The sequence below is a fragment of the Saccopteryx leptura genome, chromosome 4 (genome assembly GCF_036850995.1).
Source record: "Saccopteryx leptura isolate mSacLep1 chromosome 4, mSacLep1_pri_phased_curated, whole genome shotgun sequence".
Lineage (NCBI taxonomy): Eukaryota > Metazoa > Chordata > Mammalia > Chiroptera > Emballonuridae > Saccopteryx > Saccopteryx leptura.
The window spans coordinates 11405273-11429550 of record NC_089506.1 but is presented as its reverse complement, the minus strand read 5'-3'; the positions used below and the strand labels follow the sequence as shown (position 1 = coordinate 11429550).

General features: G+C 42.2%; 1 protein-coding gene across 6 annotated transcripts in view; it reads right to left on the bottom strand.

Moving 5' to 3' along the window:
- Nucleotides 1-24278, bottom strand: part of TENM3 (teneurin transmembrane protein 3) — a 615102-nt gene that overhangs the window by 413921 nt on the left and 176903 nt on the right. For all 6 annotated transcript variants that reach the window (XM_066380117.1, XM_066380120.1, XM_066380118.1 and 3 more), the window contains exon 3: nucleotides 5057-5335. In XM_066380117.1, the coding sequence (XP_066236214.1) occupies nucleotides 5057-5335 (279 nt within the window). The remainder of the gene's footprint in view (nucleotides 1-5056; nucleotides 5336-24278) is intronic.

The window sequence follows — 24278 nt, the reverse complement described above, 5'->3', positions numbered from 1 at the left end:
AAAAATGTTATATGTTAAAAAAAAAAACTGTCGGTCTTTGATATAGTTTATCTAACTTAGTCCTCATAAACATGCATGAAGGAGATATAAAAAGAATCTTCTAGCTTTTATAAATAATAGGAGCACACACTTAATTTGGAATTTAGTAGGTGCTGGGCCCTGTTCTAGGCACACTGCATACCTGATCTCAATGACTCGTCACAACAACCTGTAAGGATTGTATACTGTGTACTGTTTTCTCTGTTTTGCTCCTGTGGGAACGGCCGCGTGGGAAGGTTAAATGACTTGCCCAAGGTCATGCTGCTGGGAGGTGGGGAGCCAATTCAAACCCAGGTGGTCTGCCTACTACGACACATTCTCAACTATTGTCGACAGAGGTTGTCGAGGTCCTGAATCACGACGGGGTACCCGAAGAGTGCTATGTCTTCCTGGTCTGTCCAACCTCAAGGTCACGGCTTCCCAAGGGCTGCCAGAGGCTGTGGAGACAGGGAGGAGGAAGAAGACCAGGACCTGCAGTGGAGGCCACCCTCATTGGAACTGGCAGTACAGCTAGGCAGCGATGAAAAAGTTGGGAACTGAAACTCGGGGTGATTCAAAAACAGTCTTAGGGGTTGTATAAAAAGACTTCAACCCTGACTGGTGTGGTCCACACCCAGGCATCTTTCATGATGCTAATGGCCAGGTGACAAAGGACAGGAATATATGCTTGGATTCTTTTCTTTTTTTTTTTTTTTTTTTTCTTTCATTTTTCTGAAGCTGGAAACAGGGAGAGACAGTCAGACAGACTCCCGCATGCGCCCGACCGGGATCCACCCGGCACGCCCACCAGGGGCGATGCTCTGCCCACCAGGGGGCGATGCTCTGCCCATCCTGGGGGTCGCCATGTTGCGACCAGAGCCACTCTAGCGCCTGAGGCAGAGGCCACAGAGCCATCCCCAGCGCCCGGGCCATCTTTGCTCCAATGGAGCCTTGGCTGCGGGAGGGGAAGAGAGAGACAGAGAGGAAAGCGCGGCGGAGGGGTGGAGAAGCAAATGGGCGCTTCTCCTGTGTGCCCTGGCCGGGAATCGAACCCGGGTCCTCCGCACGCTAGGCCGACGCTCTACCGCTGAGCCAACCGGCCAGGGCTATATGCTTGGATTCTTTTGGGAAAAGTTGCACAAACTAAGCCATTGAAAGCTTAAACACTGATGTTTGTGGGGGGAAGTTCTTCATTCCTGACATTTATGTAGATAATTAGAATCGAGATCAGATCGCTTGCAGAGCTGGATCGTGGGAAATCAGGTGCTTTTAGCAACACACCAGAGAAGGAAAGATGGCGAAAACACTGCAGAGCATCCTGGGAATTTCATCTTTGACTGGGCACTCCCTCAGCATTATTCTGTAACCTCTTAACGGCTTACTAGCCCAGCTGCTACCCGGTGGTCGCAAATCCCTGATCCTCCAGAATTTGCCCTGGCACATGGCAGCTGACCTAGGACGATGAGGCAAAGACAACCAGAGCAATCATTATGTGTCCAGAAAAAAACGGCTTCAAATCCTTAATGAGGAACAAAATTAATATTTGGCATTCCATGAGAAACTCAATATACTCTAAAAAAAAATGCTATTTCCCTCAAAATGCTTTATATCTTCAAATCTCCACAGTTGGCAAAGAGTGAGCTTTGCAAAATAATACATTTTATCACTTGTTTTGAATCTGTGCTAACACGGAGACGTGTGACATGGTCCGAATGTCCTCTCCCTCTCGCGGGGATGCTCAGACCATCAAAATTTCATTAGCCTCACAGCGGTTCTAGCGCCTTCTTAACTTGAACTGTTGGCCTCTTTATCAATAAATAAATGGAATCTAATCCCTTTTAGTTACTAAACTCTTCTTTGAAGTTATAACTAGAAGATCAGGCACTCGGCTTGCATAATTTTACCAACGTTGAATAACATTCTTTTTTTTTTTTTCTGGGGGAAAAAAAGCCTTATTCACAGTTATTTCAAATGATGAAAACAGTCAACGAAAACTCCGGTGCTAAAGAGGATAAAACAAGTCAGTGTCTCGTTTCTAAATGAGTTTCGTTTTGGTGGGATGTTGTACACGCGGCCCTTTTGTTTCGACTGCTAGCGACATAATAGAACTTTCAAGGACACCACGGAAGCTCATAGAAAAATGAATAACATTAAACAATGACAATAACTGGAAGTCAAAGGAAAATATAACTGGAAAGTGAATAGTCTTTCAAAGCTAGTGCAATTAAAATACCTAAGAAGGATATAAGTGAATTATTTATAGTAATTTTATGTTAGAAGTATTTGACTAAAAGAAGTAGGGATACTAAAAGATGTAATAGTTTTGAGGATACTGAATATGAAATGTTAGAAGACCATGTGTATGATGACAACTTTTAGTTTTTACCATAACCCAACTTAGAAAGAAAGAGTATAGTTCTTTATATCAGAAAAAAAATTCTAAATACTCTAATTACACAATTCAAAATTATAAGCTATGCTAACTATCTCAGAAAATTATGCTTCCCCAGATCTTAATGAAATCTTGTTCCATGTGACTTTTCACTGAAAACTCAGAACAAATAAATTAATCTGAAATGTTCCGGTGGACATACATATCAGATCTGTGGAATAACCAGTATTCAGGAAAGGGTCAGAGCTATTTGATTTTCTCTTTTGTTTTCTTCCTTAAGCTGATCTGGTTGGGAGTTCTTAGACCATCAAAATGTTTAAAAAAACAACCACAGCCAAACCTTGGGAAAAATGTAAACACAAGTTTCAAGTCATCACTTGCCCAACTCAACAAACATTGCTTTTGACACTTTATACTCTTAACTTAGCTGACCTGTTTACTCTCAACAAATGCTGCCAAATGTTCTGAATTTCAAGGCATGGACCTTGACTCTCTGCCTGTCTCTCCTTGTCGTGTTTCATGGCAACCTGAAGAAATGAAAGTGGGCAACTTCCGTTGCCTCTCATGGCTCCAAGAGCAAGTTCCCGGGGAAACAAGTTCCTTTAGTTAATAATAATCCATGCAAACAGGGAGGGCCCGGGCTGTGAGTAACTCACAACTCTTTCCTCCACATTTCCCAGTCATTTGAATATTACATATGGTTAAATAAAGGTTGCCCAGTTTGTAGTTTTATATTTTCAGCAAAGAAAAAAAAAATATGGCATGTGTTTGGGAATTCACTGTGAGATAGTTTTAGCAGCTATATAATTTTTTTAAAATGATAAAGTTAATGTATATTTTACCAACACAGACACCCCAACAAGGCACACTTGTTAATAGGGAGAGAAAGAGAAGCTACAGAGGTTGTGGGTAGGAAGAGGCAAGTTGACCCAATGTGCAAACATATTTCATCGACATGGATATGGCTGGTCTGTGAGGCAGATAATCAGCACTGAATGCATCCTACTCTTTTTTTTTTTTTTTTTTCTAAAACCATCATAAATTTTATTGCATAGTTTAGGAAAATCAAATGCCAAATACTACATTTGAATCTAATCATTGTATCTACGATTGCTCAAGGACATGTGACCATGCCGATGGATAGGACGGACAATTTACGCCCCATCTTCCGTGTTCACGGTTAGCGACTTCCGAATCCACGGTGGAAACGGATAGAAACGCAGGTTGGACTGAGGTGAATGGATTAGCTCAGGGCCATGCTGGCAGTCTGAGTCTAAAAGGCTCATTCTGCCGGGAAGCACTGTGCTCGTTTTCTCTTCTGGGTTGGAATAAAGCCAGCCTCCACCCAAAACTGACACTTCCAAAATGAACATCTCGAGTGCCCACGTATTAACTGATTTTGACTTCAGTTTAATGCACTGGAGTATTCTGCATAAAACACTGTTTACGCTGGTTTAAATTAGGCCTAATGTTCATGACAAGAATGGAGACAGCAGTAAACAGTGTGAAGCACCTCGTACCACTTCATACTCTGACTTAGCCGAAACGGAAAGCTACCCTAGACCTGCTCTCCTGTGCCAAAGGGAAGCTGACGACTCTGCTCAGTAAATAGTAAAAACAAAATATCACTGGCCAAACAATGGTCTTTCTTTTCAAATCTCATGCAGTTCTTTCCGTTTCATTTCCTCTTTGCTCTCTGAAGCATCACGCACACAAAGTGTCAATAACTACATTGAAACCGCAAGTACACTATTAATACCAAATGCTGAAGGAGTCACGTCTTTCTGTTGACCAGTGCGTTGCTGCTGACGCTCCAATTCTTCCTAGAAGCAGCACAGACTAAAAATCGCGTTTTCTTTAAAATCTATTATTGCATATAAATGAACTGTTTTCATTATCCTGCATTGGACCATAAGAAAAAATAAATCCCAATAAATGTATAAAGACATTTTTTCTTACAACATGTACAGCTGCTATTTGGTATATCCTAAAATCCAATTTTGTGTGTGGATTTAATTGCATAGTAATCCAGTCCCCAAAGCACATCAAAGGCCACGCTCCCCCTCTCTTCACCAAGATTTCAATTGCTCTCATCAACTAGTAAGTTTAAAGCATGATCAAATTTGTTCTTCAATCACTTGAGCCCAGTTAATAAACTATTCTGTGTGCTCACTCATCCATTCTAAGATTCTGCAACTTCTTTGAGATATCTTCAAGAGGCATCTACAAAGACATCTTTGATTGCAAGCTGGCCCTGGGGTAAACTCTATCACCACGCACTTTGAGGCTCCACAGAGGATAATAGGTGACATGGCCCAAGATAAGTCCAAGTTAATCTTTTTTTTTTTCTTTTTCTGTAAACGATTAAACTTTTTCAAAACTATAGCTAACACATCATAGACCGCTTGCATAATTGAACAATCTCATTTTGAATATTGGTTTTCTTTTTTCCAGGAAAAAAAAAAAATACACTATTCAAGGTCATTTCTTGACTTCTACTGTATTAGACAAAAAGAAAAGAAGAAGAAGAAGGAAAGACAAGGAAGGGCAGGAGGAAAGAAGACAGAAAGAAACACAAGCCCCCAATCGTCCACCAAAGCAGAAGCACCGAACGCCGCCATGATAAAGAGGAAAAACGAGACTCACCATTCTCACTGTCCGACTTGTTCTCGTGCTCCGTGTCTGTCAGGGTCAGGGCTGAGTTGGACCGGCTTGACAAGCAGGAGCTGCGGCCTGACTTGACCCCCCTGCCCCAAAGTCTCATGGCATGCTCTGGGGACATCACTGCTTCGTTCTCAGTATCAGCATCTGACCCTGCACTGAGAGAGTAACCTCTGTGGGGCAGCCCCATTTCCGCACAAAATGCCAGTCCTCTTCGCGTTGCTGGTTCACAAACTCCTAACTGCCTTAGGGTAAAATTCTGTCCTAATTAGGGGGAAAAAAAGACAACAACCAGTGAGTATATGTTTAGCGTTAGCTTTAGAACTTTTTATTTTTTAAAGACACTCTCCATAAATACACACACCATCAAGTATTGAGGCTTTTGAGCTCTCAGCACCAGGAGTTCATGTTAGCATCGCAGAGTGTATGGTTGTGTGGGACGATTATGGGGCGTGGGGCGGGCTTCTGTCCTGACTCTCCACACACCCCTGTTTGGAGCTCCTTTGTCAACCTTCTAACCCATATGTACCCCCAGCAAGGTGGGCCAGTGAGCCACACAGTCCAGGAGAACTCAGCCCCCAGAAAGGGTTAGTTATCAGTGGTAGAATTTAGTGTAGCAGACTCAAGAAGCCATAGAAATTGTCAGAATTATTTCCTGTGTTAGTTATCAGTGGTAGAATTCAGTGTAGCAGACTCATGAGGCGATAGAAATTGTCAGAATTATTTCCTGTGTCCTTACTCTAGTCTTACACGATAGGGTCCCCCCCCCCCCAGATGTCACCACTTTGGAAGAGAACAGATTTCCCTCAAGAAAGGTAACCAAAGAAGTGTGGTCAGTCTTGATTCTATCTTCCACCTTCACAACCAATATAAATGTATATCGTGCATGTGTGCGTGTATGTGTGCGTGGTACATATACTAAATTTTGGAGTATAATGTCTTGAAAATTTGCAGACATCTGACTTCCTAGTCCTTTGACTTTAATAAACACCTGGAAACATCTCTATTGATTAGAGTAAACCAATTCTTGGAAATGAAGTACACTCGAAAAAAAAAAAAATAGACTGGGAGCATTCGGTACTTAAAAGTTAATGATAAAATCAAGTCCCTGCAAAATATAAATGGCTGTGAACCCTGCAGGCCTTTACTAATAAATTGAGCATAATAAAACTCATGACAATGTGATAAGTTAAAGCAAAAGTGTTTAGATTAGGCGACACTTTGAAATGACTTGCTGTTATTAATGACGTCTCCAATTCTGTATTTACTTTTGAAAATTTCGGCTATATTTATGACGCTATGGATGGGAAGACAGAGAAATGGTTGCTGGTAGGAGGCACGAAGATGAGGCTCTCCTGTTTCTTCTGGTGGCATGGGAGAGCTGGAAGTGTGAGCGCCCTCCAGAATCAAGCACGTGTAAAGAGTACTAGTCTATCAAGGCTGGCGTGCATGCTGCCCATCATACGAACTTTCGAAGAGTATTAAGCATTTATAGTTACTCGTAGATTTCATCTTCTTCTATTTCTTGAAACTATGAACAATTTAAAGTTAATTGGCTGGTGTGAGAAATACCACAGGTTATACTGAGGTTGGCAAAAGTAGGTTTATAGTTGTAGCACAAATAAATAATACAATAGTAAGTAGAAAAACAAAAACAAGAATAAACTCCATGCTTTGTGTACTCAACAACTATAAACTTACTTTTGCTCACCCCTGGATATGAAAGTATAATATACTATTCGTGATACAATAATACCATGTCAGATCTTCCAGAAAATGAGTCAAATAGAGTGCACACTACGGTAACTATTTGGTTGTAAAGGCATTAGCACCCTCCCAGCCTCCGCACATTTTAACTCCTGTGGTTAATCGCTTTATTGCTGTGGTCGTATCAGAACTTGGAATCTGTCCCCTGTTGGCCAGACTTCCCAATGGATCCTGACAATGGCACTCGTAAAGAATGAAAATCTATTGCTATAATTAGCTACAAATAAAACTGTGCTTATCAGAGAGGTGTGAATAAGTATCTGAACCAAAAAGTATCTAAAAAAATTAAAAAGGAAGTAATTAAAAAAGAAAAAAAAGAGGAGAAAAACGGGGGAAAAGAGCCCACTAACACTGAGCCAATGGGCAAGCTCGCTGAGGTAAGACCCCGCCCCCTCAGTGTTTTTGAAAGAGTCAGTGTGGATTGTACTTATATAAGCAAATCCAGCAAAGGGCAACATCCTGGACAATTAATGGAACAGAGAAGGTGAAAGACAATAAAAACTCCTTTTCTCATCTCGGAAATGGAAACTTGAAACATTTCCACCTTACTGACTTTTCCCACTGTTGCCAACTAGACGCAAAAATCTATGAGGTGAAGGAAAGCAGAACGCGAGGGTCTTTATATTGGCTCTCCAGGTATGCAAACACAATTCGTTTCGCAAATAAATATCTAAGCGATGATCCCTCTGAATCCTGTGTGGATCTGAAACTCTGAGCCTGGGAAATCAATGCCTCGTGCTGATTCAGAACTCTTCAGGGCTGCTTCTGAGACGCAAGCTCGCAAGCACGCTGTTAGATTTCCCTGCTGAATTCAAGTTTGCGTTTGTTTCCGCTGGGACCCTACGCTGAATCTGACCTCCGATAGACCTAAGTGAAGCCACTGACTAGCTCCGTGCAAGTCCTTTTATCAGCTTTTTTTTTTTTTTCATCGTTCAGGGCTATCATGACGTAGTTTAAGAGATGCTTATTAAACAAAGGTTAACCAAGAAGTAGGTTAAAAATAAACACCTGAGGCCCTGGCCGGTTGGCTCAGTGGTAGAGCGTCGGCCTGGCATGCAGAAGTCCCGGGTTCGATTCCCGGCCAGGGCACACAGGAGAAGCACCCATCTGCTTCTCCACCTCTCCCCCTCTCCTTCCTCTCTGTCTCTCTCTTCCCCTCCCGCAGCCGAGGCTCCATTGGAGCAAAGATGGCCTGGGCGCTGGGGATGGCTCCTTGGCCTCTGCCCCAGGCGCTAGAGTGGCTCTGGTTGCAACAGAGCGATGCCCCGGAGGGGCAGAGCATCGCCCCCTGGTGGGCAGAGCGTCGCCCCTGGTGGGCGTGCCGGGTGGATCCCGGTCGGGTGCATGCGGGAGTCTGTCTGACTGTCTCTCCCCGTTTCCAGCTTCGGAAAATACAAAAGAAAAAACAAAACAAAAAAACAAAAAAACCACCTGGATAAGTGAAAGTAATAATCATAGAGAAATACACAATTTGAGGCCAGGGAGAGAATGATTTTCAAACAATTGGAGCGTGGCCACACCACCACCACGTTGAAAAGTCTCTCTACCCCAGACCTGCCTCAGTGCTTCAAATTCTGTGGTCTTTCGTCCTTTTTGGTAAGAGAGACTTGCTTGTAGGATCCCTTGTTTTCATGGAGATCGGGCCAGTAGACTAGGATGATTGCCCACAGCCCAGCGACTCCTGTGGAAAACACAGGTGGCTTTGGCCAACAGTGGGGAGCTGAGCAGGGACAGGTGATCGAGGCATCATGGCGGCTGGAGGCTCTGGGTGGGGCCGTTGAGTGGGTGCGGGAAGGCACAGTCAAGTGGAGGAAAGGGCAGAAAGGGCAGAAAGGGTAGAGGGATGTGTCTGGGCCCGGGCGCAACACCTGCCCATCCTGCCTTAAGTCAGCTTTGGCTTCAAACAACAAAGAGGGAGGGATACATTTAACTTATTTTCCACAGTTTCTTCAGAGTCTGTTCTTTGCCACGGTTCTAACACCATTATCTTAATTTCTTCCTTTGTCCCTTAGAGTCTTATTATTATTATTGTTATTATTGATTTTAGAGAGACAGGAAGGGAGAGAGAAGGACAGAAACATCGATCTGTTCCTGTATGTGACCTGACCAGGGATCAAACTCACAATCTTTGCTTACTGGGAAAATACTCTAACCAAATGAACTATCGGGCCAGGGCTTGAAAAATTACTTCTTCTTCATTTTTTTTTTTTTTTAATTTCAGAGAAAGGAAGGCAGAGAGAGAGAGAGAGAGAGAGAGAGAGAGAGAGAAGCATTCATTTGTTGTCCCACCTAGCTGTGCACTCACTGATTGCTTCCGTATGTGCCCTGACCAAGGGATGGAACCCCAACCTTGGTGATTCAGGACAACACTCTAAACCAACTGAGCTAATCGGCCAGGGCCTACCCTGTAGAGTCTTTATATAAAGTCTGTTTAGCCCTGGCCGGTTGGCTTAGTGGTAGAGTGTCGGCCTGGCGTGTAGAGGTCCCGGGTTCGATTCCTGGCCAGGGCACACAGGAGAAGCGCCATCTGCTTCTCCACCCCTCCCCCTCTCCTTCCTCTCTGTCTCTCTCTTCCCCTCCCGCAGCCAAGGCTCCATTGGAGCAAAGATGGCCTGGGTGCTGGGGATGACTCCTTGGCCTCTGCCCCAGGCGCTGGAGTGGCTCTGGTCGCAATAGAGCAACGCCCCGGAGGGGCAGAGCATCGCCCCCTGGTGGGCAGAGCGTCGCCCCCTGGTGGGCGTGCCGGGTGGATCCCGGTCGGGCGCATGCGGGAGTCTGTCTGACTGTCTCTCCCAGTTTCCAGCTTCAGAAAAAAACATACAAAAAAATAATAATAATGAAAAAAAAAATAAAGTCTGTTTGGCTGAGATAGGTGAAATAAGTACCTTTCTCCTGCATGCTGAGTTTTGGTAACCTTGATCAGCAGGGTCAACAACAGTTTCCCATTATAATTTGAAACAATACACAAAACAATACATTTGCAGCAAGAATAAAGTGTACCTGAGGATAAAATTCATTGCGATTAAAAGGCCAGGTTAGCTTGGATGATATTAGACATTTTTGTTTCATGACATTCAAACACTTGAAAATATATCATATAAAAGAAAAACTGAATTAACGCAACCTAAGGAAGGTGACGTCATTAAAAAAAAAATGACCTAGGGTGTGGGACAAAGTGGAAAAGACCGTGTAAGAACCAATCCTTCAAGTGAACTTGGCACATGGCACTGCCACTCCTTCGCTTGGAGAGGGGTTGGGAAAGTGGGTTAGCTAGTTGGCCTTTTTCTCATCTAGTGTCTATGACGTGGTCCGAGCAGGGAGGGATGTTTCAAAGCTGCGACGCAGAGGGATGCTCACCAATAGGCGAGGCATCTACTCTCTTGGTTTGAGGTCAAAAGAACAGGACTTTGCGTGAAGGGCTGGTTTCAGAGCCACACAGGGTGACCGCAGCACAGGGGCAGGGTGGCCCACTCCACAGGCTCCTGGTCTTCTCCTCCGTCTTGCGTGTAGGTTATTCTAGTGTCTGGAGTCTGCTCTTCTCGCTCTTTCTTGCTTGTTTGTTCCTTTTTTCGGTTATTTTTTGAAAACAGCTTTACTGAAGGATGACTCACAAAGCATACAATACACTCATTCGAAGTGTACAGTTCAGCCCAGGCCAGTTGGCTCAGCGGTAGAGTGTTGGCCCAGCGTGTGGAAGTCCTGGGTTCAGTTCCCGGCCAGGGCACACGGGAGAAGCGCCCATTTGCTTCTCCACCCTTCCCCCTCTCCTTTCTTTCTTTCTGTCTCTCTCTTCCCCTCCTGCAGCCAAGGCTCCATTGGAGCAAAGTCAGCCCAGGTGCTGAGGATGGCTCCATAGCCTCCGCCTCAGGCACTAGAATGGCTCCAATTGCAGTGGAGCAATACCCACATGGGCAGAGCATCACCCTCTAGTGGGAATGCCGGGTGGATTCTTGTTGGGAGCATGTGGGAGTCTGTCTGTCTGCCTACCCCTGCTTCTCACTTTGGAAAAATACAAAAAAGAAAGGGTAAAAGTTCAATGCATTTTAATATATTCTTTGTAGTGTGCAACTAACACCACTATCAATTTTAGAACATTTTTATCATGCCCCTCCTCTCAAAAAAAACCCCCACCTTGTACCAACTATCAGCCATCTCCCATTTCCCCTCTAATTCTCCCTCTCTCCCCGGCTCTAGGCAAACACTAATTTACTTTGTTTCTCTTTAGATTTAGCTATTCTGGACACTTCAAATAAAAAAGATCCTACACGTGTGGACTTCTGTGACGGGTGTCTTTTACTTAGCACAGTGTTTTCAAGGGTTAGCCATGGGGTAGCGTGTATCAGCACTTCACTCTTTTTATGGCTGAGTAACATTCCACTGTATGGAGAGACCACAATGTACCCATTCATCCGTTAGTGGGCATTTGAGTTGGTACCACTTTGGGGCTATTGTAAACAATGCTGTACACATTTTTATGTAGACGTATGCTTTTACTGCTCTGTAGCATATACCCGTGACAGACATTGCTGGGCCAGATAGTAGGTCTGTATTTAACCTTCTGAGGAAGTGCCAGACTGTGTCCACAGTGACTCTACCATTTTGCATTCCCACCAACAGCGTATGAGGGCTCTAATTTCTGCCTATCCTCATAGGCACTTGTCATTATGGTTTTTGTCACTTCTCCTCTGTGCCACACCGCAACTCCGTGATGAGGAGTTGGGAAGCAGGGAATTGGTATCTGCAATCTGGGGGATGAACCAGAAATCGCTGTCCTCTTACAAGCAGCTGACTCCGTGGGCCTGCCTGCTCTGAGGATCCATCCCTTTCTCCTCTCATTAGTTCCTCGCCTTAGTACTTGAAAATATTTCTCTATTAAAATTAAAAATACTTTCTAGATAAAAAAGCCTACTTTGTTTGGAGATGATATCCTGTAGAAATAAAATCACCTGATCTTATTTTTTTTTAAATCACCTGATCTTCAATATACATCTACAAATAATGTTCACTATGGCGTCATTGCAAAAATTAAATTAACCACCTAAGAGGGGGTGGCCGAACAGGCTATAAATCCCATGCATGAGACACTAGGTGGCAAGCATTCAGAGTGAAGTTGGACCTGTACCTTTGGTTCTGGAAGGAAGCCCATTATATATATGTTTTAAGTTAAAATGCAAGTGGCAGAGTATGATCCAATTGGAAAATAAGGAAGAGAGCCAACAAATTATATAAGTGCTTATGATTCTGAGCACAGATAAAAGTGCGAAGCCCAGGGAACTGCTAGGATGGATCACTTAGGAGGAGTTGAGAGCAAAGGAACTGAACTTTTTATATTACAGCTCTGAATTTTTACTTTTCATGATAATTTTACTAATTTAAAAACATCACAAAGAAAAATTAAAGCCTGTTTTCTTTTTAAAAATAAATTTCCTTGACTTGTTCTTAATAGCCTCTCTTCAATGATCAGAAGTAATTAATCTATCAGCTTCTCTTCAAGATGCAGGGCTTTAAAAATCCTTCTTCTTTTATTGTAAGGACATGGAGTTGTGTAAGAAATATGGGAGCAATGAATGTTTTCCCCTCTTTCAAGTCTTGAATTATCACTTCAACTCTTCCTTTTCCCATCACCATATATGGAGTTTTAAAAGAGACTGTATTTGCTATACAGTAACAAAAATTTACTATATTGTAACCACCCTAAAAACTAAGTATGGGAAATGGGTATTAGTGAAGTATTAGTGGAAATTGAATACCCAGAAAGAATCTAGAGTTGTTTGCAGGTATGTTCCTGGGTGACTGTGAGCTTGGGGGGAAGCGTCTGCTCTCAATGCTGAGTCACATCCCTCCTGGAAGGCAGTGTGACCCCAAACGCTAAGTCGGGTAAACACTTGCTCCTTGATGCTGACGGAATTATTGTGGCCACCGCCTTATCTGGAGTTCCCTCTTCTGCTGTGTTTGCAAAACGATAAGATCATCACATAGTAATAGAAATGTACGTAACTTTTCTCCCTTTGAGAACTGATGCATATTTTATGGGACACTCCAAACGCTTTAACCTTCTTAAGTTAAATTTGTCAACTGTTTGAACAGAACACCCAGCCTTGAATGGGCCATAGCAATTTCAATGAGGGTGTAAATCTTTACTTATAAGGCTGCACACAAAACTACATTTTAAAAATTACTCTACCCAGCAAAGCTATCATTTAGAATCGAAGGACATAAAACGAGTTTCCTAGACAAGAAAAAGCAAAAGGAGTTTATCACCACCAAACCAGTATTACATGAAATGATAAAGGGAAGAAGAAGGAGAAGAAAAGGAAGAAGAAAAGGAAGAAAAAGAAGAAGACGAAGAAGAAGAAGGAGGAGGAGGAGGAGGAGAGGGAGGAGGAGGAGGAGAAAGAAGAAGAAGAAGAAGAAGGAGGAGGAGGAGGAGGAGGAGGAGGAGGAGGAGGAGGAGGAAGAAGGAAGAAGGAAGAAGGAAGAAGGAAGAAGATTAAGCCCTGGCCGGTTAGCTCAGCGGTAGAGTGTTGGCTCAGCATATGGAAGTCCCGGGTTCGATTCCTGGCCAGGACACACAGGAGAAGCACTCATCTGCTTCTCCACCCCTCCCCTTCTCCTTCCTCTCTGTCTCTCTCTTCCCCTCCCTCAGCACAGGCTCCACTGGAGCAAAGTCAGCGCGGGACCTGAGGATGGCTCCATGACCTCTACCTCAGGCACTAGAATGGCTCCCATTGCAGTGGAGCAATGCCCCAAAGAGACCCAACATAGCCCCCTGGTGAGCATGCTGGGTAGATCCCAGTCGGGCGCATGCGGGAGTGTCTGTCTGCCTTCTCCCTCCCCTCCCACCCCGCTTTTCACTTCGAAAAAATACAAAAAAAACCCAAAGAACAAAACAAAAAAAGATTTAAAAATATGAACAGTAAAATGGCAATAAATATATATCTATCAACAATTGACTCTAAAAAGCTAAATAAACGAACAAGCAGAAGAGAAATACTCTTTGCTATCTGGATCTAAGAACATTTCGAGGGCTGCCAGACGGGAGGGGGGCTGAGGATGGGAAGAGGATGAAGGGGTTGAGAAGGACAGGCGGGTAGTTACAGAACAGTCACGGGGATGTAAAGTACAGCAGAGAGAATACAGTCAATAATATCTAATCAGTATGTCTGGTGTCAGACGGGAATGAGATTTATCAGGATGATCTCTTGGTAAGTTATATAATGTCTAATCACTAGGGTGTACACCTGAACCTAATATAATATTGTATGTCAACTCTAATTAAAAAAAATAAAAAAATGATTTAAATAAAAATTAAATTAAGTCTCACTAAATATCTTAACCCGCCCTCCCCAATTTGATGTAAACTGCAAATATCCTCAACTGCTTGCTCAATTTACCTATTCATAGGATATTAACATCCATATGTTAACACCTGCAGAAAATCTCAGATTCCCGGAGGACAGGACAAAGGACCCCTGTCCACCCCTCATACACTGTAGCCGACCTAGAATCAGCAGGCACGGCGAACTACCTATAACGTGGTTTCTTACACAACACAGTGTAGCGGAGGCTGTCGGCGGCCGCCTCCTCAGCGTCCATCCTGAGCTCAGCTGTGGCGGGTACTGCGTCTGGGGTCAGGGGAAATGTAAGGCTGAGGCTTTGAGAGGAACCTGACCAGGAGTGTGAGAAGGGGAAACCTCAAGTACGGTTGCAAGCAGGCAAAGCAGGATTAGAATGAACGGCCCCAGAGAACATGCCTTTTCTTCGCGAGAAGATTTTGTGAAGCCTCCCGGGGGAGGGCAAACATATGGATAGCGGTTTGGATGGCTCAGAGGAGAGAAATTAGGTCGTGAGTCCGCTCACCGCTAAGGAAAGCATCTTCAGAAATACGTGTCAGGAAAGATTTATCCACCCAACCGCAAAATCGTGCGTTTCTGATACTGGCAAGCGTTTGTAATTAGACAAACAACTTTCAAGTTGGTCTTGATCAAATGCATTCTGGAAATGAACTGGCTTCTTATTTTTACCTAGTAATTATACTGCTTTGGAAGGATCCGAGACCCAGTGATGATCATATGCCTATAACATATCTGCTGGTATCTGACAGTGTAACTGCAGTAGGTATTGGTATAAACATGTTTGTGGTTTGGCAGGAAGCAGCAGGTCTCTAATAATTGCGACTGAAGCTGGCACACAGTGATTTCACAATGCCGACCCCAAACTGGGGCCAGGATACAAGTTTAGCAGAATGCCGGGGGCTCAAGACATCAGACCAATAAAGGCAGAGGCAGGGGGAGAGGATTACCCCCACTGAGTCAGAGGAGGGCTCTAAGCTGTATCTATCTACTCACACCTTCTGGCAGGTAATCTACAAAGGCAGAAAGAAGCACTTGCCTACTTAACAGCCAACATTAGTTAACAATCGGTTAGGCAGGGGAGCTAAAAGACAGAGCGAGGAGGAAAACATTAACAGGAAACAATGATAAACAGGAGCTATTTAACTTGTGTCTTCAAGAACAGAAGTTTAAGGTTGGGTAAACATGACCATCTAAATCCTTTAATCCCGCCGCTGACATTTATAGCGACTGAGACGGATTAATCATTTTGATCTCTAAATGAATCATTTTAAGTAGTTAATATTTAAAAGTCATAAACTTTGGAGCCTCAGCAATTAGCCCAGCAAACCTGATGAAGGTGTCAGGTTTCTGCCTCTCTTCACACCACCCCGTTCTCACCAAGGCAAGGTTTTCTCGGCACCCGCCAGCGTGGGTTTCAGAAAACATGCAGAAGGGGTCTAGATTCCTTTCGTTTTTGTAAGATGACAGAGGTGAGGGGGAACGCTGGGGAAATAAAAAGTTTGCGGTATAACTTGAAATTCATAGCAGCATTAGGAGCTGAATGGTAAGACCATATGGTCATATTTCTTTTGAAGTCTAGGATCAGTTCCCATTATTCACTATAATGGCATCCAAGACTAAACTAAATCACAGTCTTTAAAATTAAAAGCATTTTGCTCCTGGTTCTCAAATCTTCCTCTTTCACAATTTCTAACATGCCTGAATGTTTCATATCCTTTCAATAATGCAAACACACACACACACATACACACACACAAATAAATAAATAAAACAAAAATAGGAAGAGTAAGAAAAAAATAATGTAATTCCATTTCACTTCTCAAGCAAAAGAAAATGGTACAGAAAGACACATAATTCATATCTTAACACAGCCACTAATACTATTTTTACATCTGTCCGATGCTATTGGTGACATTCAAAATGATAGGTACTACCTTCAGGTTTTACATTAAACAAATATGAATTTAATTCTTTTGACCTATCTGGAACATATAGAAAGATTTTTAAAGTATCATTGTAGTAATAGTCTTGCAATAAAACTACAAAAAAAAAAAAAGTACTCTGTATCTAAAACCTAAAAATGGGCTTTTTTTCCTATTTGGAAATGGATGAAAATATATGAAAGGCACGGTCCTGTGTCTTTGCTCTCAACCCTTCCTTCTCTCCCTAAGCACAATCCTGGACAGGCTGCAGACGCTATTATCATAAGGGGCAAAATGTCTTTATTCAGCAAACAGTATAGCGCAGTGGCAGCAGTGAGTGTTTTCAAGAGGACTGTGTTTATGGCTTGGTGGGGACCATGTGACTGCCCCAGCCCCAAGTGAAATCTCGCCCTGGCTGAAGTCGGATGAAGGTGAGAACACCCACCCCTTGCCTCACACTTTCCATATTTAACTCTACCTGTTTGATATACTTCCTCCCCCACCACAAAGTATTACTGCTTAGGTAAATTTAGTATGTAGTGTAATACACAAACCTTAAGGGACACCTCAGTGAGTTTTAACAAATGTATCCACCAGGAACCCAAACGAAACGTAGCCCATCTAACACACCCCCTGCATTCAATCCCCACCCCCACAGGCAACCGGGGTCCTGATTTCCTTTACTAGAGATTCACTTTTTTTCTGTTCTTGAACTTTGCACAAACGCAGTCAAACAGTACATATTTGGTATCCTTTGGCTTGTTTGGACTGTTCCTTCTCTGTTGTGGCAGGCTGCCTAGTCCCTTCCTTGGTGTGGCCAGGGTGTATTCGATGGCATGAATGCATGTACTTCCATTTGTTACACCTGTTCCCTGGGTGACTGCAGTCTGGGTCAATACTTAGGACACGAATTGTTGGGTTAAGGAGGGTGCATGAGATGCTACTTTTGACTTCATATAAGAAATTGCCAGTTTCTAAAGAAAATGTGCCTTTTTAAAAAACTTTACATGTCCAACAGCAATGTAAGAGGGTTCAGTTATTCCATGTCATCATCGATATCTGGTGCTTTGATTCTTTTCCATTTTAGTCATTCCAGTCAGTATTAGTATCTCATTGTGGGGAATGTTCAATCCCCTAATGGTTAATAACGTTGAGCACTTTTTCATGTGTGTATTAAACATTTATGTCTTTTCTGTTTAGTTCCACTCCAGATTTTTGCCCATTTTATAAAACTGCACTTTTTATCTTTTTGTTGTTGATTTATAGGAGCTCTTTATATATTTTGGATACAAATGCTTTGCATTATGTATATGTGTATACATGTTCTCTCAGACTGTGTCTTGCCTCTTTATTTTCTTAAGGATATCTTCTCAGCAGTAGAAATTTTCATTTTGATGAAGTCCAATTCCTCAATCTTTTTCTTTTAAAATGTAATATAAGTTTATTCCTTGTTATCACTTCTCTAAACTATCCATGCCTACTCCAAGGTTGCAAGCATATTCAAGAAAATATTTAGGTTTTTACTGTGGATTTTGGAATGGTTTGGTTGTTTTGTAGCAATCAGGAAGGTGAGATAGTAGAAAGTGACTGGATTTGACTCTGGTTATTTCTGGTTCTGGAACTCATCAGCTTTTGGTTGAGTGAGTCTTTCGAACAAATTTCGGTCTCTGTTTTCCTCATCTGTACTATGGACTTAGAGGATCTCCAAGGCCTTCCAAGCGCACACGTCTGTGCAGAGGCAGGAAGAAGGCAGCGCAAAGAACAGGACACAAAGCTGAGAACAACAGAATGGCATTGCAAGTCCAGGGAGGAGGACATGGAAGAGAACCGGTCCTGGGTCGAAGCATGAGTAGCACTTCCTTTAGCGCCAGGAACTCTGGGTTTACCTTTCGTTCCTAAGCTGAGCCATAAACCCTTTGCCATCTCCTGCCTTTACCCCCACGGCTGGGGTTCACTCTGAACTGAAAACTAAACTGAAGACAATGTGGACATTAGCAAGCTGTATCTCTCTTTTTGTGTGTGTGTGACAGAGAGAGACAGAGAGAGGGACAGACAGACAGGAAGGAGAGAGATGAGAAGCATCAATTCTTCGTTGTGTTACCCTAGTTGTTCATTGATTGCTTTCTCAGATGTGCCTTGACCAGGGGGCTACCGCAGAGCGAGTGACCCCTTGCTCAAGCCAGCAACCTTGGGCTCAAGCTGGTGAGCTCTGCTCAAACCAGATGAGCCCGCGCTCAAGCCAGCAACCTCGGAGTTTCGAACCTGGGTCCTCCGCGTCCCAGTCTGACGCTCTATCCACTGTGCCACCTCCTGGTCAGGCTCTGACTCTCTTAAAGGTGCTTTTCCTCCCCACTCAGAGTGTAGACTGAACCTCTGCGGCTCTGTCACAGGAATTACTTTTGGCCTTTGATTTCTGGTGATTTAAAATTGGCTGGTATGGGACTAGGTGGCCAGGTGGTAAAGGTGACAGACTATTAAAATTGGATGCTTTCCTCTCCCAGCCCAACTCTACAAATACAACCTGCTAATATTCTGCCTTATATCCCCTCCCTCCCTCCCTTCTTCTTTCTTTCTGTATTTCTATGAATAGATTTTTGTTCATTTCACATACTTTCATAAGCATTATGGACTGAAGTTTTGAGTAAATCAATTCATAAGTTGCTCTTTTTTTTTACTTCTTCCTAAGCTAAAACCTCACAATTGTACAGAAAGTCCTCACTTTAGGAACGCATTGTGTTTAGAAGTTGATCCAGATCCGTATTTCTCCATGAAAGCAACACGTAGGGTGCCCGGATAGAACAGGTAAGTCTATGAAGTTACCTGTCTCTGAAGAACGGATTAACAGCACGCTAGAGCAGGACTCCAGCCTCTGAGGCTGTCTTTTTGGAAAAAATTAAAAAAAGTGTTCAGAATTTCAACCCAGAAAACCCCGTCACCCCAGTAGGCTCTTCCATTCATCTTCTGCTTCCCAAGCCTGGGGGGATGGAGGTAGGGGTGGGGATTCCTAAGCAAACCACCGGGTACAAGATGCTCAGTGGGAGGAGCCAGGGGCAGGACAGGCGTTGGATGGGCGCCTACCTTTCTTAGACAGACAGGAACACAGATCACCTTCCCATACATTCACTGGCCACATGCGTTTGCTCTTCTGTGAGTCTCTATGCAGGCCACCTTCCCCTTGAATTGTTTGTCCTTCTGTTCTCAATTTGTAGAAGTTACTCTAGTATTCACATGCAAATATGTACCATGTATCTGTCACGTGGATTGTAAACATATTCTCAATATAATAATTTTGTTTACGGGATGTTTATTCACAGATAAAAGGTTTTACATATTTACAAAAATCCTTTGAAGCCTCTTCTCCAGGACTGCCTGTTCCTGTTGGAATGGTGCCCCCCCCCCCCCAGGGCGTCCTGAATGCCCCCCCCCCCCAGGCTGTGCAGATGCCCCGCCCCCTCCCCAGCCTGCCTCTGTTAGAAAAGCTGGAAAGTAAACAGAGTCAACGTTCCCTCTTCTCCTGCTGCTAAGAGTAGCCAAGTAGAACAGTTCTAGGAAAAAAAAAAAAAAAAAAAAACAGAGAGAGAGATGTCGGAAGATGCCGCTGGGGAGGAAAAGGACACTGTCTGCTGCAGACGGCTTCTCACCTTCCCTGATCCTCTCTCTCAACAGGGCATAGAAAATGCAGCAAACATCTGGGGGTCCCCAGACAGGCCACCTGCTGAGGATACCAGAGCAAGAAAACACGGGAGGAACCTAGGTCCTTGGCAGCTGCTACCGCCGGACGCCCTGCTTGATGAGACAATAATTCAGGGAGGTGTTGAAGCCACTGTTTGGGGGTTTTCTGCGGCTCCTGGATCCAGTCCTTCTGGCTTTCTTCAGCCTCTCAGGCCGACTTCTAGAGTGCTTATGCTTTATTCTTTACGTCTGCCTTTAATCCATCTTAATTTATTTTTGAATATGCTGAGAGATAGGGGTCCAATTTTATATTCTTCCAGATGGATAACCAGTTGTGCCAGCACCATTTATCAAATCCCACTAAACAGAAAAACCTCTCTTTTTTTTGTTTTATGCTAAATTTCTCTATATACTGAAACCCAATTCTGAAATTTTAGTCTATTCCATTGATCGATTTATCTTTATTTATGCCAGTATCATATAGATGTAATTATAGTGGGTTCATTTTATATATATATGGTAAGGCCATTTTATCCACAGTATTTATCTTTTGAATATATTTTGGGGGCAATTTTACCCTCAGTATTTATCTGTTTTGGCTATTTTCAGATATTTATTCTTCCACATAAAGATCACTTTCTTCAATTAAAAATTAGCTTTGACTTCTATGCACTATTTTTGGACAACTGATATTCTTATAATATCATTCTCTCGATCTAAAAACACTATCTTTATATTTACCAAATCTTGTTTTACAACTTCCAATAATATTTTATAGCTCCCTTCATTATAGGTCCCTTACCGCTCTGACAAAATTTGTTACAAAGAATTTTATAGTGTGTGTTACCATTATGAGATACTGTGTTGGCTTACAAATTTAGCCAATTACTGCTTAATAATTACTTAAAAATAATATAGAATGTGCATCAGATATTATTCTAAGCAGTTGACAGATAATAACTCATTTCATTGTCAACAAACTACAGATTGAAAACGAAAGCACAATCTACATAGAAGAAAATTGAAGCACAGAGAAATTAAGTAATTTGTCCAAGCATATTACTTGGCCAAGAATGTGTCACTTGCCACTCAGCTAATGAGTGGCAGATCTAGGACCCAAACATAGATCATCTCTTAATTATTATGCTACACTACCTGTAATGTCTACATACTTGTCATGTATTCATGCAAGCGCCAATTTGTTTAATCTTTTATTTCTAGAGATACATGGTTTTTGTATGAATACAATGAGTCATATATTTAAAAAAAGTGTTAAATTAACTTTTCCCAAATAACATAACTTACTTAGTATTCTTCTCTTACTAAGATTGCTAAAATGTCTAAAACAATTCTAAATAGTAATTGTGAGAGTAGATGAACCTTTATGTTCCTGATTTTAATTGAAATGGTCCTAGGATCTCACCAATGAGAATGCTGTCTAATGCTTTCAATTGGTCATCCTATGTATAACTAACATATTTGTTTTTTCTTTTCGTTTTACTTAATGAGTTTTCTTTTAATAAGGAATGGTTTCTAAGTTTCATCCCACACCTTTTCATCATCTATTGATAAGATCATATTTTTCTACTTTGATTTATTAACCTAATTAATTTAACACATTTTCTAACATTGAAAATAAAACCTTGCGTTATCACCAAGGATTAGTAGACACTTAGTTACTAATTTGGTCTAGCCTGTTCTTTTCACACATTGCTAGATTCCTGTATGCAAATAGTTATTTAGGATTTATACACATATACTGAAAAGCCATTTTCTTCTGTATATAGCTTCTTTTTTTGTATTATTTTAATCAAGTATTCTAATTAAGGCTATGTCAAATTCATAAAGTACATTTTAATGCTTTTCATTTGTGTGTGTGTGTGTGTGGGGGGGGCAGTGAATAGCTTTTTGAACATGGGACTTAGTTGTGCTTTAAGGTTATGTAAAATTCTCCTAGGAACATAGGAATCTCTTTTCCTTTTCAACTGTGCCCCTTTTAATGACCTTTCTAATCTCTTCTGAGATAACTGATTTTGACAAGTTTTCTCCACGTTTTGAAATAATTTGGGGTTAATCACATTTTGCTAAGAAAAGAAAATAAATTCCTCTACAGTTTTAAATTCTGTTGTTAGAACAGTTCCTTTTAGTTGTTACACTGTCTCCAGTGTCTCTGGCTATTTTTCTTGTCATTATTCTTCAATAGCAATCATGAGGCACTTTCCATTTTCTTAAGAATCAGCTTTTGTGTTTGCTTTGATTTCAGTTTTATCTTGACTATCTACCTCTTCCCACTTCCTTCGGTTTGCTTTTCTGATACTTTCCTCATTTCTTAAGATTTACAGCAAATTCCTTTTTTTGTTGTTGGTCCTCAGTCTTTAAATATATTATTTAACAATATATTTTCCCTCTGATTATGACTTTAACTGACTCCCATAGATATTGGAAGCTGATTTGTATTTCACTGCTTTCTCCCACTCTTGTTGTGACCCAGAAGTATCATACTCCGTGTGGGAAAAGGGGTTTTGTTTGTTTATCTTTTTGTTATTTATTTCTAATTTTACTAAATTAATATGAACAAATATTTTGACTTACACAGTTCTGCTTTTCTGATTTTTTAAAAATGTTTCCTTTTGGTGACTAAATGCATATTTTGTTTCTGCTGTAAATATTGCATAGAAATATGAAAAATTGTGTTGTTTCTATCTGTATTTATATCTTGGCTGAATTTTTATTAATTGTATATAATTCCTGTCTTATATTTGTCTTTGAGATCTGTCTGATTTGGAAGGAGGCAGACCAAAGTATCCCACAATAAATGTATTTGAACATCATTTTTAAATAGTTTTTGCTTTATAAATTTAGCCCTATTTCTTTACTGTATATAATTTAAGAGTGTCCATCCTCTGTTTTTAATTATTTACTCAACAGTCCTTTTTATCGTTTTAGTTTTCAATTGTAAATTCGACCTTTCCTAATATTAAAACTGCCGTTCCTGCTTTCTTTAGTTTGCATTTACTTGATATATCCTTCTCTATCTCATTCTTTTATTTTTTAAGTTTTCAAAAATTATTTTCTTTTTTCTTTTTGTTTTTCCTTCTTTGATTTTCAAATTGAATTTATTGGGGTGACATTGGTTAATACAATTTTGCAACAGCACGGATGGGTCTGGAGATTATTATGCTAAGTGAAATAAGCCAGTCAGAGAAAGACAAGTACCATATAATTTCACTCATATGTGGAATCTAATGAACAAAATAAGCTAACAAAATAGAAACAGACTCACAGACACAGAGAGCAGATTGACAGCTGCCAGAGGGGAGGGGCTAGTGGAAAAGGTGAAGAGATTAAGCAAAGAAACACACGCTTGGACACAGACAGCAGTGTGGTACTGCCAGAGGGAGAGCCGGGGAGGAGGGGGAGGAGGGTGGGGGCGGATCAGTGGTGACGGAAGGAGCCCTGACTTGGGGTGCTGAGCACACAACACAGTGCACAGATGATGTGATACAGACTTTGACTCCTGAAATCATCTCGTTCTTCTCAACCATTTTAAGGTCTGTTTCTTATAAATACCAATAACTTTTACAAACCAACTTAAGTTTTTGTTTTCCAAAATTCACTGCCTTTACATGTCATGTTATGTGTCACAGAGGCCGGATTTCTTCCATCTTGTTTTAAGGTTATCATGATTCCGCTTGCTGCCTCTTCTTCCTTGGAGCTGTTTGGGCGGAACGGCTCGAACTGTGATCCACACCTCCCTTTCCACTGCTCATCAGGTAGGTGTATGGTGCGGTCTCATTCCACTGATTGCCTCCCTTTCCCTGCAGTTCACATCCAAGTACCCGCTGCTCATGTGCATACGAGCGAGCTCAGGACAGCGAGCGTTTCCGCCACTACTGCTCTCTGCCGCGCCCCTCCCCCTTCTCCCTCTGCAGACTTGGTTTGGGAACACCCTCCCTACCATGTTCCTCCAACGGCTGCATTTTGCAGATTTCGTTGTAGCCTGTTTGTTTGTTTTTCGTTTCCCTGGTAGTGTTTCTTACATATTTCTAGTTGCTCTTATTATCATTTGGGAGTTCACAGCATCCACGATGGGGCAAAAGTAGGCTTACAGTTGCTTGTAAAGAAACTAATACAATGATAAATAGATCATTATACAACAATCAACTCTGTGCTGCCTACACTCAGCTGTAGACCTGCTCTTGCCCAACCCTGCACACGCGGCGGAGGCGGAGGCTCGGCACTGCTCCCTGGCCTCTTCACGGCCAGCCGGAGATGCTGCTCTCCTCGGCGTTTCATCCCGAGGGCTTCCGCCTGCGGAACGCGGTGGCAGGGCAGTCTCCAAACCTTCGCACGCTCTGAAATCTCTTGCATCTGCTCTGAGAGGTGGACCGCTGTCTTCCCCATATATAGTGTCCCCGAGTTGTAGTTCCTTTTCTCACAGCAGATGTCCGCCCATCCTCTTCTAGCTTCTGTTGTTGCAGATGAGAAATT